The sequence below is a fragment of the Phodopus roborovskii genome, unplaced genomic scaffold (genome assembly GCF_943737965.1).
Source record: "Phodopus roborovskii unplaced genomic scaffold, PHOROB, whole genome shotgun sequence".
Taxonomy (NCBI): domain Eukaryota; kingdom Metazoa; phylum Chordata; class Mammalia; order Rodentia; family Cricetidae; genus Phodopus; species Phodopus roborovskii.
The window spans coordinates 8696868-8714019 of NW_026126424.1; the positions used below are offsets into that span (position 1 = coordinate 8696868).

The following is a 17152-nucleotide window of genomic DNA, read 5'->3' on the forward strand; positions in this document are numbered from 1 at the left end:
CATCATGTTCCAAGAAAAAACCATCTGCCAGCACAGCATGCCTCACTGGAATTGCTAAAATTTTAGACAATGATGTCAAAAGTAATAGCCTTTAGTAGTAACACTGCATCATGATAAAAGCAAGCATTCAGAAGCTTGCCTGAATAGACAAAAGAATGGACTAGAAGTCACTCTTAGTGTCAAACAATTTGTTCAAGAAAAGAGATGAAATAGTACATGAAGGGTATGTGAGAAAAAATGACATAAAAGGTTAATAATTGTTTTAAAATGTCATTTTTTATTGAACTTCTATTTGTAGATAGACTGGTGAGGTAGTAGATAGGTAGTTAGGTAATAGGTAGGCATTACTGATATGACAGACAAATGATGATAGACTATAGATATCAATGATACATGATACACTGATAGGTTAAGCTTACTGGGTTTTAGAAATTACAGGTAAGGGTTATACAATATTTCTGACTTTAAAGATATGTTTTGGTATTTAATGACCCACACCAATGAGCCTTACTTAAATCCCAGCAGTCGACAAGCCACATATGTGTTCATCTCAGTCCAGCCGTCATCACAGACTGTTCCCCACTTTCCCCTATAATATACCTCCAAGCGACCTTCGTGGCTGCTTTTTCCTCCTGCAAGTCTGATGACCCCATCTGTGATAAAGAGATAAAGACACAAAGCAAATTACCTTAAAGAAAAAAAAAAAGGAAAGGAAAGGAAAGGAAAGAAAAGGAAAGGAAAGAAAAGAAGCACCTTTTTTTTTTTTTTTTTTTTTTTTTTTTTTTTTGACCTGACATATAACTGCATTTAGGTCTCCCCCTGAGCCATTTGAAAACCTAACATTATGATTCCACTCAGTCATGGAAGTCATTGCGCTCTTCCTGACGATTAATACATCTGTCTTCCTGGTATTTGTACTCAGTTCTCCAAACAGAAAATACTTTCTGATGTAATTTCAAAGTACAGTTTTCTTTTATTTTTCTACATTAAATTTTATTAGGGAAATGTTCCATAATTCCAGTCCTCTTAAATCTAAAGAACAGTGATCATTTTCATTGGAATAGCAAAATATATATAGTGACTTAGAGGTGGTATTTCAAATTCTCAAGGGCACATTAAAATACTGAACTAAGAATGGGGGCAAAGCTACTTCGGGTAAAGAGCAATCTAGATGTTGGTGAGATCATTACTCCTTTGTGGTGATATATTTTATGATTTATTAAAGCCACTGGCGATCAAAATAGCAAAGCAGCCATATTGGTTAGTCATAAAAGCCAGGCACACACCTTTACTCCCAGGACTCAGGATTAAGAGGTTGACAGATCTCTGTTAGTTCAAGGCCACACTGACTACACAAAATTGATCCAGTGCTAAAAGAAACAGCTCACACAAAGGTGATCTCCGCACCAGGGCTCACATGCCTTTAATCCCAGCTCTAGGGAGGTAGAGACAGGAGGATATGGCAGGGTGGAGAAAGTAATATAAGGAGGAGGAGACAGGATTCAGAGCCTTTTGCCTCTGAGGATGTGTGGAGACATGATTGACATTTTTAGCTTGGTAGAGGTAAGATCTACTGGCTTGACTGCTTTGATTCCCTGATCTTCAGCTTAAAGCTTGAACCACAATGTCTGTCTCTGGGTCTTTTATTTACTGTGTGACATTTCTTGGACACCTATGGGTGATAAAAACACATCTTGCCTTTGTTCTTTTACTGAAATGCAGATCTGAAATTTGAAGCTTATTAAATCAGTGGATCATTATACACACAGGATTCTACAAAAAGTTTGTAAGCATATAGCACAATAAATTTAATTACCCAAAAGGATACATTTAGAATTCATTTCCATCCAAAATAATCCAAACACCTCTCAATGGAACACAAGTAACTGGAGAGTAGAACATAGTTTTTATAGATCTCTGGCATCCATTGAATCGAGCAAAGTCTCTGACACAAAACCATCTGGTGTTTAAAATGTGTTGTCTTCAAAGCCCTGTACCACCTACCATCTCTTCTGCCCATCATAGCACAAACAAGATGCCCTCATTTGAAAGAAGGTGGCTAAAGAAAATGAAATTCTCTGTCTTTAGTGTAAATTAGAAATTTCTATTCTGTACAAGTGAATTGTGTTGCTAGTAAAAAAAATAACAACATAAATAAAAAGATATAAATCAGAATTCCACAGATAGTAATTCTTTTACTTTTCAAACTCACACACAGATACGCATAAATAAAAGTAACTTCAAATATCCCCTTTCTCATGACACAAGACGTATAAGACAGACGTGCTGCAATGTGCATTAGTCTAAAACTTAATTATAAAGCTAGCTTGGCCTCTTTACCAGTTTTCTTTAATTAACAATCACATAAACACAGATTTACAGTGGCCACAAACACACAATCTGGGAAAGACCAGTTACCAGCTAAATGAACTAAAGATGTAATATACTGACATCTAATGCCTGGTATGTATCACTGCATGCTGATTTGGGATGTTGGGTACTGCATATTGAAAAGAAAAAATGATAGTTTCTGATCTAGCATTGTTGGATTTTAAAAAGGAACTATTAGAAATAACTGTGAGCGAGGAAATTGTACTTTGAAATTAAAAGAAAAATTGTGTTTGATTTGATCTTGAGTTTTGCTTAGGAACATGGGGACAGAAGGAAGCACATGTAGGAAGTGACACCTTACCTGTCAGAGGGATACAAGACACCCCAGCATCTTCTTTATGGCCACAGTTATGCTCTCCCCAGGAGCTCTTTGGACACTGTTCAATTGACAGCTCATTGCCTGTGCAGCGTACTTCATCCAACAATATTGGGCCAGATCCTTCCCCAAAATGTGCGTGATGCCATGCTTTGGCAATGCCACTGAGCAAACACAAAAACAGATGAATTCTGGATCCCTCAATGAAAGGTGCTCCTGTCTTGTTTCCTCACTTCTGACAAACACACAGTGATTAATCCCATCCCCAAATCCACTCCCTACATTATCTGTGAGTTCCTCTGCTTTGTCTTGCTTCCAATGACTACCACTACATGTTTTAAAACCCCTTCATATTTCTCAACCTTCATTCTCCTGTCCTCAATAACAACCTAATCTCAATGTTTAAAACAGTACAGTAATGACTACCCAAAATAAAAAAACCACATTTCCAACCCTCCTATCTTACTAGAGGGCTGTTTATGTCGTGACATAAACATCATTTTAACAATGTTTAAGCACATTAAGTCATTCACGTTGATGGTTGATGTACAATTATCAATACCAGCTGTCTGCAGAAGTTTTTCATCATCTGAAAATAAAACATTGCCATTATTAAGTTTTTAGCATCACTATATGGAAACAGCATTGGATCATTCGAAGGCAATATCTCCATTCCATCTTCATATTGCACGTAAAGCAGAGGTAATGGCTTGAACTGGAGAAGCTAACTGGCCCAAACTGTGCCTCCTCCATGGACACACTGTTTTGGAGACAGGGTCGAAAACCATAGCCCAGACTCCTCTGAAACCGTCTAGTCTTGATTGGACTTAAACTCACAGATAATCATTCATTCTGCCTCAGCCTCTGGAGCACTGGATTGGGTGCATGAGCTTGGTGTCCAGCAAATCACCCTAAGAGTGCAGAGTTAAAAGCAAGAAAGATCCAGGGGTCCTGATGAGGGTGGGCCCACTGAGCTAGACTCTGCTGGCTGCCTCTGGTCTCCTTGTTGAGAGCCAATTAAGTGTATGCTTAAATTTGTTGAAGTCATCATTATTTTCAATTCCTGCCACTTAGTCACATCTGTTTCTGACAAAAACAGCATCCCACAAGTTTACTCACAACAAACTTTTCCCACAGTTCAAAGAAGTGAGGTCTAGATGCAGTGAAGATGGCCATCACCCTCTGAATGATGACTAACTTTAGAGACTGCTTTTCAGCCCCCTTTATCTTTTATCCTTGGACTTTAACATCTATATCTTCAGTTATTCATTGATACTGTACAGATTTCTTTATTCATGAGCCTATAACTATCTTGAGAATTACAATAAAAACATTAAAATAAAAATATTCACTAAATGGGTATAATATCCCAGTGATGGTAAAGTCTTATGCAGGCTTTAAATTCACAGTTAAAGATCTTATTAGATTTGTTTTATTGGTATTGTAGTGGTCTCAAGAGTATTCATGTTGAAAACAACATTTAAAAATTAAGCCTCTCTTTAAATAACATCAAGGCAAATGCATAGGGTACATTTGCACCAATATGACCTGACTGACTATGCATACAATTCAGAAAGTGCCAAAGAGATGGAATGAAGGATGCTTCTAAGAGGGGGTATGGAGGGAATGGAGGAAAGAAACATGTATTTCCTTTGTTGAGTTAAAATATTTAAAAAATCAGAACCCCAACACTTGAATTATGCTCTGCTCTTAATAGTCTACCCCAACAAATAATAAAGACCAGATGTAAAGGAAAAAGCAACAGTGGTATCCTAAACTGAATGGTATTGTCAAAATGAGTTAACTTATGAATAAATTTGCTTTGAATTCTATGCCTGAGATTTGTGACTCTTTTTTTTTTTTTTTTTTTTTTTTAAGGATCTGGCACAAGACAGAAGCCCCCAGCTAATGACTCTAGATCAGATGACAGCAAATGATGACCCATGGACAGAATACCCAATGGACCTATGCTGCCATTGAACTAAGAGGGATTTCTCCAAATTCTGAATGATCAGTGGGAAGGGAGAGACTGAAATGGTAATATAATTGGTGGTGTATAAAATCAACTGGAACCCAACTTTCCTTATACAAAAGTAAAACTGTGTTGAAAACAAGCTATGTTTGTGCTTAAGTTGGCATTGCTGCCACGACAGTGCCACTGAATGGCTACAAAGTTTAAGGTATTTGCTATCTGGCCTGTGGCGGTTTAAATGAGAGATGTATCCCACGAGCTCATGTACTGGAACATTTGATCCTCCATTTCTCATGCTGTGTGGGGAAGTTATGGAACCTTTAAGAGGTGGACCCTCACTGGAGGAAGTATAGTACCACCTCAACATGTGTAGCTTGGCCCCACTTCCTGTTCTTTCTCTCTGCTTCCTGTGTATGATTCTTCTTCCTGTCTGTGTGAATTGAGTAAGCTGTGTGTGCCCTGTCCTTCCTGTCTATGTGAATTGAGTAAGCCATGTGTGCCCTGTCCTTCCTGTCTATGTTAATTGAGTAAGCCATGTGTGCCTGTCCTTCCCATGTGAATTGAGTAAGCTGCTTAAGCCCTGTCCTTCCCATATGGAAATTATTTCTACACCACCCTGCCAGTTTCTTGCTGAAGCTCCAAGTATTCATTCCTTTCATGCCCTGACTACAGAGAAAGCTTATAGGAAACGCTGATAGCACTGGCTTGTTTTGTTGGTGAAGCCTTTTGACCTAGTGACAGACATTCCTAATAAATATTCAATGGCTTCATTCTGTGCCTGACCCTCATCACTAATCAAAGGGCATGGACCTGTTACAGAAATGGCCAAACACACGCCAACACATGATTAACTCACGACTCAAATGTGGCCACTATCTGAAGCATACAAGGGAGGTAGGTTATAAAGGTCTTGTTCTTTGACTACACATACCAGCTTGTAACACTTGTGACGTATGGCTACAGAAACTCATTTTTAATGATCTACAAGTTGCCAGTTCCCTCTATCACCTGTGACTTGTAATGTACAACAACTGCTTAAGAATTGCCCGACACTGGTCTAAGTGCATTGTGCATATTAATTTACTTAGTCTTCCCCTACAACTTCATCATGTTAGAATAGCAACTTTATGGACAAGCAAAGAGAGTCTCACAAGTTAAATAGCTTTACCGGCACCCCACGGTATTGAAATGGAGGCAATCAGCAAGCCCTGAACCTCAGGTGCATTACAGCCTCCTAGGATGCTTTCAGGTGATGGCAGGTGGCATGTCTAACAGTCTAGTCAAAACACTGTCCTATCATCTTCTTTCCCTTCTTTGTTCTCTGTTTCTTTCAGCTCTATGTTTTGGTTTTTTGTTTGTTTGTTTGTTCATTCGTTTGTTTTTTGTTTTTTTCTGCTAACAGACTATAGTGAAAAAATCCTCTATGGATCAAGTTATGAGTCTCATGACTATTTTTGACTCACAGGATGGAACCAAGAACATGGCTACACACGGGCATAACTTCCCCATCTATTAATAAACCTTCCTCTCTGATCCAGTCCATATATCTAGAAGTTTTTATTGTAAATATTGTAACATAGTCAAAGTTTTTTTTTTAATAGACAAGGAAATAAAAAGGTAAAGAAAAATTTAAAAAGCAACTTACACTGTAACAATTTTATCCTAACATTTAATATCATTCTATAGCCCTCTCTAAGGAAAACAAAACTAACAGACAGATGCATTTAAATAATTAAATTTCTGTGTAAATTACAGAACTTCAACACAATGAAATGTGACGTCATGCTAATCTGTGCTTTTAAAGGTTCCAGAAGCCATGGGGAAATGCTTTTAGTGCTAAGCTCACAGAAAGGATCTTAGAGTGGCTCCACCTGAATTTTACTGCACACAGAAACCCCCGGTTGTCTAATTTGATAACGTCTGCCTGTCTCCCTTTTTCCTCCTCATCATCCCCACATACTGAGCTAATCAACTTTAAGTATCGTAAGAGCAATAATTCCTTTTGCATTTAGAAAGCTTCCCAGCTGCCAATATATACAAATGCTATTCAAATATGAGGTCAGAATGACAGAATCTCACAAGGAAATTGCAGCCAGCACTATAGCAACATGTGATGCAGTCTCCCTTGTGGAATTCAACAAAGCAAGCAAAGGTGAGATGAAATTTCCCTGAGAACAAAAACAAATAAAGCAAGAAACAACTAAGCTGCCTACTATCAAGTGTGGACTATTGAAAACAGTTTCACCCAAAGGTACCTAGCCTTTCAATGAGCAAACACAGAGGAATGGGCGTTGCAAAGTATCACTTGAATACAAACAATGAGCAAACTATAAAATCAACTGAAAGAAAGTCATGTGGACAACTCAGCTCTGTGCACCAGGGTGCCTACACCATGTAAAGCTCCATGAAGCTGGGTTGCTCATTGCTTGGGGCTTTCCAGAAGGACTCTGTTGCCTTGCCTTGCCTTGTCTTGCCACAGGGTCGTTACCCTTTAATGGTGAAACCATGAAGCAATGGGACCTAGTGAGACATCTCAGGTCATTAAAGGAAGCCATCAAGAGAACCCTGGTTCATTGGGCTCTTCCCTCTTATTTCTCCTCACTTCCCAGCCCTGAGGTAAGGAACTTGCTTTAACATGATATTCTGTCCCTTCACAGGCCCCAGAGCAAACAGGGCCAACCAACCACTGAGCGAAGCCTCCAAAATTCCTCCCAGATTTGTGGGAGACTGAAGCAGAAGGATTACAAGTTCCAGAGCCACCTGGATTACAAAGTGAGTTCAAAAGCAGGCTGGGTAAGTTAGTTCTCTCTCAAAAGAAAGAATTTAAAACTGAGAATGACAGAGCTGAGGATAGAACTTAGTGACATGACACTTGAATGCCAGGAGTTGGTCTTCAGTCAGGAAAGAAAGCAATGGGCTCACACTGAAGAAAGAACCACTCCTTACTTAATCTGTGTGCTCGACATTAGCAAAGTCTTCCCAGTGAGTATGGTTCTATCTCCTCCCCAAATACTAGACTTGTCAACATTCTCTTTTTAGGAACTATTTCTTTTGTCTTTCACAAAAGAATGATATACTTAAAACATAGAATTTCATAATCACTTGATACCTTGAAGTAACCTTAATATTCCTTATGTCATTTAAATCTTATGTGCATTTTTCTAAGTAACAAAACATTGCTTTTCTCCACAAAAAATATATAGAAAAATAAAAGCTGCCTTGTGATTTAGAGTAATCCTTATTGCAAGTAGTAAAATCAAGAGGAAAGTCCAAGAGATTCCCCAAACAATATAGCGTGTTTCCACTGCCTTTGGTTGCCTCCTAGAACTTGAAGGTAAAACCCTGTTACTGAAGATACTATACACTTTTGATGGAGGATGTGGAAAACTAATCTGGAGCTGACTTTGAAGTCTCCTTCCTGCAGGTGCTATGCAAGCTAACAAGAGAGAAGAGCAATCACTAGTCTTACCTAAATGGAAATGTTGCAAACAACAGCAGTGACCAGCATGGCAAAACATCTGAAATGATGCAATAGTGGCACTCATTTCTGTCTTTCTTTCTATTTATTTTTTATTTTACATGTCGATCCCAGCTGCCTCTCCCTCCCTGCCTCCCTCTTGCCCTCTCTGTCCCCTCACATGCACCCTGACCACCCCCTCATCTCCCCACCCTGATTCCACATGTAGGGCAATGCCATCCAGATGGGGTCATGTAAATCTGTCAAGTCATTTGAAGTAGGGACTAGGACTTCTCTCCTGTCTCTAGGTTAAGGCAGTTATCCCTCCATTGGGGATGTGTCCACAAGGTTCTTTTGTACACCAGGAATACATCCTGGTTCCACTGTCTGAGGTCCCTTAGACTGCCCCGGCCTTCTGGCTGAGACCCATATTTGGGGGTGGGGGCTGAGTCAGTCCCATGCTGGATTCCCAGCTATCAGTCTGGGGGCCTGTTAGCTCCTCCTTGTTCAGGTAAGCTGTCTCTATGTGTTTCTGTCGCCTGGTCTTGTCCTCTCCCTCTGCATCTGGATTCTAGTTTGCCTCAGTGATGGGAGTCATTCTGTATATGTTTCTCATACTGGTTAATGAATAAAGCACTGTTGACCAATAGGAAAGGAAGATAGGAGGGACTAGGAGACAAGGAGGAAGAGGAAGTAGTAGGGAGAGTCAGCATGGAGAGACCGGGGAGACCAGACGCCTGCCTCACTCCCCGGTAAGGAGACCACGTGGAAATACATAGAAATGGATTAATAATTAAGACAGAGCTAGCCGATAAGAAACTAGCACCTGGCCAACAGCATAATATCAAATACAGAGTCTCTGTGTATTATTTGGGGCTGGCGTGGCGGCGGGGAAAAACCGTACTCGTTACAACTCAGTGTTTAGTTATGGGTGTTTGCTTCTGTTTCCAACAGGTACTAGATGAGGGCTCCATGATGGTGGATAAGTTAGTTGTTGATCTCACTATCCGGGAAGGGCATTTATGGTAGCTTTTCCACGGTTGCTCAAATTGTTAGTTGGCAGCAGTCTTGTAGGTCTCTAGACCTTTCTTTAGGTTCAGTTTTCTCTTCTTTTATGTTCTCTCTCTCTCTCTCTTCTGCCTTCTATTCCTACCCTGACTCAATCTTCCTAGTCACATGTGCTTTCCTCTCCTCCCCTTATTTCTTGAGGGTAACTGAGAACCATCTCATTGGTCTTATCCCACTCATTAAGAGAGAATGCCTTATCACCCCCCTCCCCCGTGGAGTAGGGGGATGGGATGGGAGGGGAATTGGAAGGTATGGGGGAGGGAGGGAGAGGGAACTGGGATCAATATGTAAAATAAGAAAAAAAAAAAAAAGAATACCTATCTGGTAATGTAAACCCACTGACTTATAAGGTCATGAACCCTAGAGGAAAACCTGTTCCTGCCACTTTTCTAAACCAGTATAATTTCTAACCACATTCTGAATCTTTACCCACAGAGAAGTGTAGCTCTGTCCTCTCGTCAAGGCTGCTTCTCTTTATAGTAGGTGGAGACAATTACAGAAATCCACAACTAGAAGAAGGTAAAGAACAATTGCCTGTGTGGCACCCAAATCCAACTGATACACCTACAGCACAACTATACCTAAGGCTCAGGGAACATCACAGAAGGAGGCGGGGCAGAAAGATTTTAAGAACCAGAGGAACAGGTTGTCTGCTCTGAGATTACATTTTCTAGATAGGGAAGCTATACCCATGAAATCTCAACAATATGTTGCCCAAATGAGATCAGCATGATAACATCCATTGGCACTCCATTGTGAACAGGAGAAATTTAGTGAGGTCTACCCCTGGAAAAAGAGCTAAAGGCAATAAATGTCTGTTGAGAAGAGAAGACTCAGTCTTCTCCAGTTACGTAATCCCAAGTGGTCATCCCTAAACAGGTATACATGTGAGCCGCACTAAATGGACTTGGCAGGCTGTGTTTTGTATATACATATGTGCATATGCATATAAGGTATATATGTGACAACAATAATTTAAAAAGAGGTCATGGACTTGGAGGGAGATTGGGGAAACAAGAGTTGGAGTGACCAAAGAGGAGGTGTGGAAAAGACGAAAGACATGTACTTATGTATTAAAGTCTCAAAATTTAAAAATTTTGATTAATAAAAAGTCAACATGCTATTGACATAGTGTTTAAAATGCTATTTGGGGTAAAGGCATAGATTTCTTCATAGGCAAGATGAAAACCACTTAGCACTTCCTGAGCAAGTAATTGACAGCTCAGTAAATAGAGATTACGCACATCAGGGCAACAGTTCTCAACCTGTGGGTTGTGACTCCTACAGGGATCACATATCAGATATCCAGCAAACTAGGTATTTACACTACAATTCACCACAGTAGCAAAATTACAGTTATGACTGGCAACAAAAATAATTGTATGGTTGGGGGTCTCCACAACATAAGGAACTATATATACTAAAGGGTCACAGCATTAGGAAGGTTGAGAACCATATCATTAGATGTTTTGAAAATTCAGAATCTGGAGATACCTCTAACTAAATAGAAGTTCTTGATAGAGGAACTGTGTTTGATAATCTCACCACCAAATACCCAGCTTACTCTTAATGTTCAATATCTTTTCAATCTAATGCTCCCAAATTAGATTGACCCTGACAGCCAATGTATTTTGGATGGCTACTGCATAACTAAACACTTTCAATTAGAAACATGTTATGATCAAGAAAACTGTTAGTAAGAGCTATCCTGTAACAACTCAGAGGTAGAACTATAGGCTTTGAGAGGCTAGCAGGAGCTCATGCTATGCCAATCTACCTGTGATAGCAACACTTAGAAACATCAATGACACTTGCCTTCAAACTGAGACCAATCAGACAAAGAATCCATCTGGACATTCCCCAATGTGTTAGTTTTATTAAAAGGAACTGACTAGCCCTAACTGACCCACCCAATGAAAGCAATACTAGCCAACAATACTGCTGGTGGTTAAGGACAAAATCACTGTCTTAGGAATTCTCATGCTTGTTCCTTGCCCACCCGTGAACTACAAATCAGCGGTTAGATCCAGTTACACAGAGAAACTGAAAATATCACATTAACGTTCTATTTTAGCTTTGCCATTGTGGGATTGAAAGAGAGAGAGAGAGTCATTTTGACTCTGTGATTCCTGGTGGAGAGCAAGAGAGTAAGTAACCTATCATCTGTGATGGGTCCTAAGCAGAGCACTAGCACTGAGCCAATCAAGCCTTTGTGATTGATTTCCACTTTCAGAACCTGTAAGAACAAAAGAACCAAACCAAGTGACACTACTTCAGAAAATGGGACAGTCTCTAGTGTGTCCATTCAGAAAGTCTAGGCTACGAAAACAGAAGAGACTGTTCGAAAAGACTTCAGAGCCAGCTGTACTAGATTACCTCGGACTGAGTGCGCTTGTGGACAAGCCAGGTGTCAAAAACACTGTGTGAGTGACTACAAACACTTGAATATGATAGTTAGAAATTAGGCTAACTATGATAATGGTAATTTGGCTACTTTGGACAATGTTTTTATTTTTAAAGCTTTCGGGGATAAAATTTTTAAATCCTTCAATGTAAATATAAAGTTTTGCAAAGTGGGACAGGCGTAACAACTTAGACTAATTGGCCCAAGGTTACAGATCCTACCTCAACGTCAAAGAATTTGGCTAACTAAAGAAAATGATATAATGCCCTGAGAGAGTCTCATCACAGAGGTCTCTGGCAAAGTGCTAAGTAGAATAACTAAATCTAGTGTAAAATATTAACCTTTACAAGATCTCATATAATCCTTGGTAAACTTTTAGTATTGTTAACTAATGGTTAAAAAAAGAAAAAGCATAATACTTCAGAATAACCATAAGCCTGAAAGGACATTGGAAGTTGTTTTTCATCCCGATGTCCCCATTACACACTTCATTCCATTTCCTATATGGGAATTACTTCCTTTATGTGTGAATAAACATCCTTTGTTCTTAAACATAACAAAAAAGGAAGTGAACTTCTAGAAAATCTTTGTTTAGGTAATTTAGAACATTATCTAAGTTTAGGTAATCTTTGGGCAAGTTAGATTTAAAGTAAGATGACAATTAATGTGAAATACACTGACTTATAAAAAACAATAATTACTGTAATAGACAATGACAGCCATTACTTAAGAGTAATGTAAAGGTTACTAATGGAAGTAGTAACATCCCTAAATCAGACACAAGCAGATTAGACCTATAGAATATATGTATCTATGTACAACTCAGGGAACCTACAGAATAGTACAAAGATTTAAAGAAATAAAAAAAAAGTGGTCTTTCCTATTAGTTTAAGGAAATGTGTAATTTAGACTTACAGCAAGCACCCTCTTTGGTGTATGGAAGTAACAGTATCAAAAATTAGGAAAATGAAACAAAAGCAATACAAAACAAACCTGAGACCCAGCTGCCTGCAGATGACTTCTGCGTCTGCATCATCCCATTGGTCATCACAAATGGTCCCCCACTGGCCAGAGTGGTACAGCTCCACCCGACCTTCATGCCCGCTATTTCCACCAGCAAGGCGAATGACGGGCAACACCGGGCCTGTGTGATACAAAATTAAAAGCAACTTCAAACCATTGTCTTGCACTTCTCCCTCATAGAACATATATTTCATTTCCTTCCATTCTCAGAAATAATGTTGATTAAGCCACATTGGTAACATGGACATACACATGCATGTCTAATAGACATTATGGGAATCTTGACCCAATTAAAATTCTCCAAATTGAACTAGATTTATATAGAGAGCTCTTTGGAGAACATAGTCCTAATTTGGCTTTTATACAACTCCAGAAAGCAGAAAGGGAAGTGAACAAACTTCCAATCACCAGAGAAACAGTTAATTTTCATCAGGTTATAATGGAGTCATTAATTTTTTACTCACAGAAAACTGAACATTCTCAAATGTAATTATTACCTATAGTTCTCATGTCTATAACATACTTGTTTTCAAAGTGAATTACTTTTACATTTGTAGAAATCAATGCAAATTTCCATTTAATTCATTACATTATAGATTGGACCTCCAAAATACAATTATTGAAAATTCGCCCCATTCCTATGGTTTAAATGTGATTGCATTTGATGTGTTTGAAAACTTGCTCTACTCTTAATGCTGCTATTCGGGAAGGTTATGGAACCTCACTGGAGGAAGTGGGCCACTGGAGGCAGGACTTGTGGCTTTGTAGCCCCACCCACTTCCTGTTTACAGTCCCATGCAATGTGACTAGGCAGCCTCTTGCTCCTACGGCTATTCCTTCCTTGCCTAGTGCCATATCTGCCATGCCATCATGCACCATGTCTTTCTGAAGCTATAAACCAAAAAAGAAAAAAAAAAAAAAAAAAAAACAAAACCCTTCCTCCCTTAAGTCACATTTGTCAGGGTGTTTATCATAGTAATGAGAAAGTAACTAAGATAATTAAACATTGGGAAAGCATCTGCCCCTGTTGAGATATTTCATGTTTGTTATCAAGATCATTTTGAACCTCTTAGGATTTCCCATTGCCAAAATAAGTGTTTCATATTCAATATAATATACAGTGCACAATATTTCCATAACTAAGATATTAAAAAAGAAAATGTAAAATTAGATATTATTTGAAAAACCAACAGAATTCAGAATTAGATGCATTCATATTCAATAGTATTTAATTATATTGTTGAATGTGACTCAGACTTATGTGTATTTAAACACTTAAAAAATGATTTAACTAAGGTACATTTATCATCTAGAGCCATATTTAAAGCACAGTGAAACTAGAACAAGGTTTGTTTTTAATGACAGGAAAAGCTACACAAGATAACAGCTGCCACTTTCTGGGGTCACGCCCCATGCACCAGATGTCTATTTCACAAAACACTATGTTTTTAAATCTCCTTGACAACAAACTTCATTCCAATAAATGGGAATATGACCCAGTCCAAATAATGAGGTTGCTTTGTTATTCTGTTTCCTCTGAAAATCTAATGGCAGATGTTAGTTTTATCAAATATTTTTTAAAAGTTATCAAAGGATTTGGATTTTTATAAATAGAAGGAACTAATAAAGACAGTTTTGGAAGAAAAAAAGGAAAGCACACATCACACATTTGAATACAAATAAATCAAAGAAATAAAAAAGTCAAGTCAGAAACATTTAAAATTTACATTTTTAAATTTTATGTGTATCGTGTTTTGCTTGATTGGATGTATATGTACCGTGTGTGGCCCTAGTGACCTGTAGGCCAAAAGAAGGAATCAGATCCCCTGGAATTAGAGTGACAAATGGTTGTTCATGACTAAGTGAATGCTGGGAACTGAAACCCAGTCCTTTGCAAAAGCAATAAATGCTCTTAACATCTTAGTTATCCCTCCAACCTTCAGCTTCAGCATCAGTCTTGAATATCTCCTTGTATCTCTTTGTTACCTAAGCCGTGACCGAAAGTGGGCAATTTGCAGATATAAAATAGAAGTCAGATGTTTTTGTGCAAGTAGTCTGTCACCTGGCCAAGTGAGGCTTACGCTGAGGTTTGGCCTTAACTAAGTGTCTCCAAGCTCTGCCAGTGAGAAAAAGGAGAAGCTCAGATACCTGGAGATTTCTTCCAACTAGAAATTGTAAATATGTGCCAACATAACTGGGAAACTCATTCATAAAATAACTGCATGCAGATGGGATCTACTTTTAGATCATTAATATACATAATAAAAGGTACAGATTGGTTATAATTTAAAAATACCCAACACTTAGCTGGTGAACATGGCAATAGCTATAATTGCTTTCATGCTACAGCATCCATCAATAAAACAATAACAGCAGAGAGATATTGAAAATATGGATGTGTCTTCCCAGTCAGAAAGCTAGGTTGTTCTGCTTTTATTAAGGAGATTGCTTGCTTTTAAAAAAGGAAGGGAACACCAAAGGATGATGTAAACAATACTATTGGCATCTCTGTTTGTGTTTATTGGGTGATAATTTATATTCTTTCTTTGATCAAAACAGGGTGAGGCACTGGTAAATTATCCATGCTTTAGTGGCTGGTGTCATATCTATTGTACTTATGCAGTACTAATGGATTCAGTGTGGCACACACACACATACATACATACACACACACACACACACACACACACACACAAACACACGGAGAAATAAAGTTGAGATGAGGACATATTGGGGGAAGAGTCTAGGAGGAATTAAAGGGAGTGAAGGGTGGATACGATCAATGTACAATGCATATATGTTCAGTTCTCAGCACTCATACAATGGCTGACAAACATCCTTAACTCCATTTTCAGATCCAACACCCTCTTCTAGCACCTACATACATGAGATACCCTATGTGATGCACATATAGACATACATGCAAACAAATCTGTCATACATACAAAATAAAAATAAATAAATCTTTAAAAAGTTAAAAAGTGGAGAGTAATAGAGAAAGATACCTAAAGTTGACCTTTGGTTTCCAGACGTGCAGACACAGGCAAATGCACCACATACACACATATACCACAGAGAGAGCAAGAGAGAAGGGGGAGAGAGGAGAGGGAGAGTGAAAGAGAGTGATTATACAGGACGACCTTTATTTTGTTAGTTAAGAAAGTAAGAAGAAAAACATAAGCCCTATTTAGAAAATTCTGAGATAATTTACATATTGGCATGTTATCATGTATGGTTTTGTGATAATTTTCAAAAACTATTACATTTACATTATCTATTAATGTTACTTGTACTCAACTAAACCAATCACCACTATTATTTTCCACATAATTATTCTCCAAAAAAAAAAATGTAAGCATTTAAGAGAAATACATCATGTTTCACAGCAAAATCACAAGCAAATGAAAAAGCAATAATAAGGGAGGCAGTCTATACTGTCAAATCCTGATCACTCAGGAGGCCACATGGATGTGGTCACACAGTGCACAGGCCATTTGAAATCCATCACAGAGTTTCAACTTTTTAATTTAGACTAAGCAAGAGAAATCACTGCCTAACCTACTGAAACATTTGATGCACAGTATGTTTTAAAAATATGTCTGGGACTAGTTTCTTGAGTTCTTTGTATATTTTAGAGATCAGCCCTCTGTCAGATGTAGGATTGGTGAAGATCTTTTCCCAAGCTATGGTCTGCCATTTGGTCTTGTTAACCATGTCCTTTGCCTTAGAGAAGCTTCTAAGTTTGAGGCGGTCCCATTTATTAATTGTCGATCTCAATGTCTGTGCTCCTGGAGTTATGTTCAGGAAGCAGTCTCCTATAACAATTTGTTCAAGGGTACTTCCCACTTTCTATTCTAAAAGGTTCAATGTGGCTGGATTTATGTTGAGGTCTTTGATCCATTTGGACTTGAGTTTTGTGCATGGTGACAGACATGGGTTTATCTGCAGTCTTCTACACACCATCATCCAATTGTGCCAGCTCCATTTGTTGAAGATGTCTCCCCCCCCCCAAATTTATACTTTTACCTGTTTTGTCAAAAATCAGGTGTTCGTAGGTGTGTGGGTTAACATCAGAGTTTTCGATTCGATTCTATCGGTCAACTTGCATCAGTCAACTTGTCTATTTTTGTGCCAATACCAGGCAGTTTTCAGGACTATAGCTCTGTGGTAGAGCTTAAAGTCAGGGATGGGGATGCCTCCTGGAGTTCCTCTATTGTACAGGGTTGTTTTGGCTATCCTGGTTCTTTTGTTTTTCCATATAAAGTTGATTATTATCCTTTCAAGGTCAGTGAAGAAATGTACTAGGATTTTAATGGGGATTGCATTGAATCTGTAGATTGCTTTTGGCAAGATTGCCATTATTTTACTATGCTTATCCTACCTATCCAAAAGCATGGGAGATCTTTCTATTTTCTGGTATCTTCTTTAATATCTTTCTTTAAAGCCACAAAGTTCTTATTATATAGGTCTTTCACTTGTTTGGTAAGCATTACGCCAAGATACTTAAGATATCTTTTTTGT

At 38.5% G+C, this 17152-nt stretch overlaps 1 protein-coding gene across 1 annotated transcript in view; it reads right to left on the reverse strand.

Moving 5' to 3' along the window:
• Prss12 (serine protease 12) overlaps nucleotides 1–17152 on the reverse strand; it is a 54764-nt gene that overhangs the window by 25052 nt on the left and 12560 nt on the right. Inside the window, exons 2-4 of the mRNA XM_051185559.1 lie at nucleotides 12602–12752; nucleotides 2693–2871; nucleotides 512–653 (exon numbers count right to left, since the gene is read on the reverse strand). Of these exons, the coding sequence (XP_051041516.1) occupies nucleotides 512–653; nucleotides 2693–2871; nucleotides 12602–12752 (472 nt within the window). The remainder of the gene's footprint in view (nucleotides 1–511; nucleotides 654–2692; nucleotides 2872–12601; nucleotides 12753–17152) is intronic.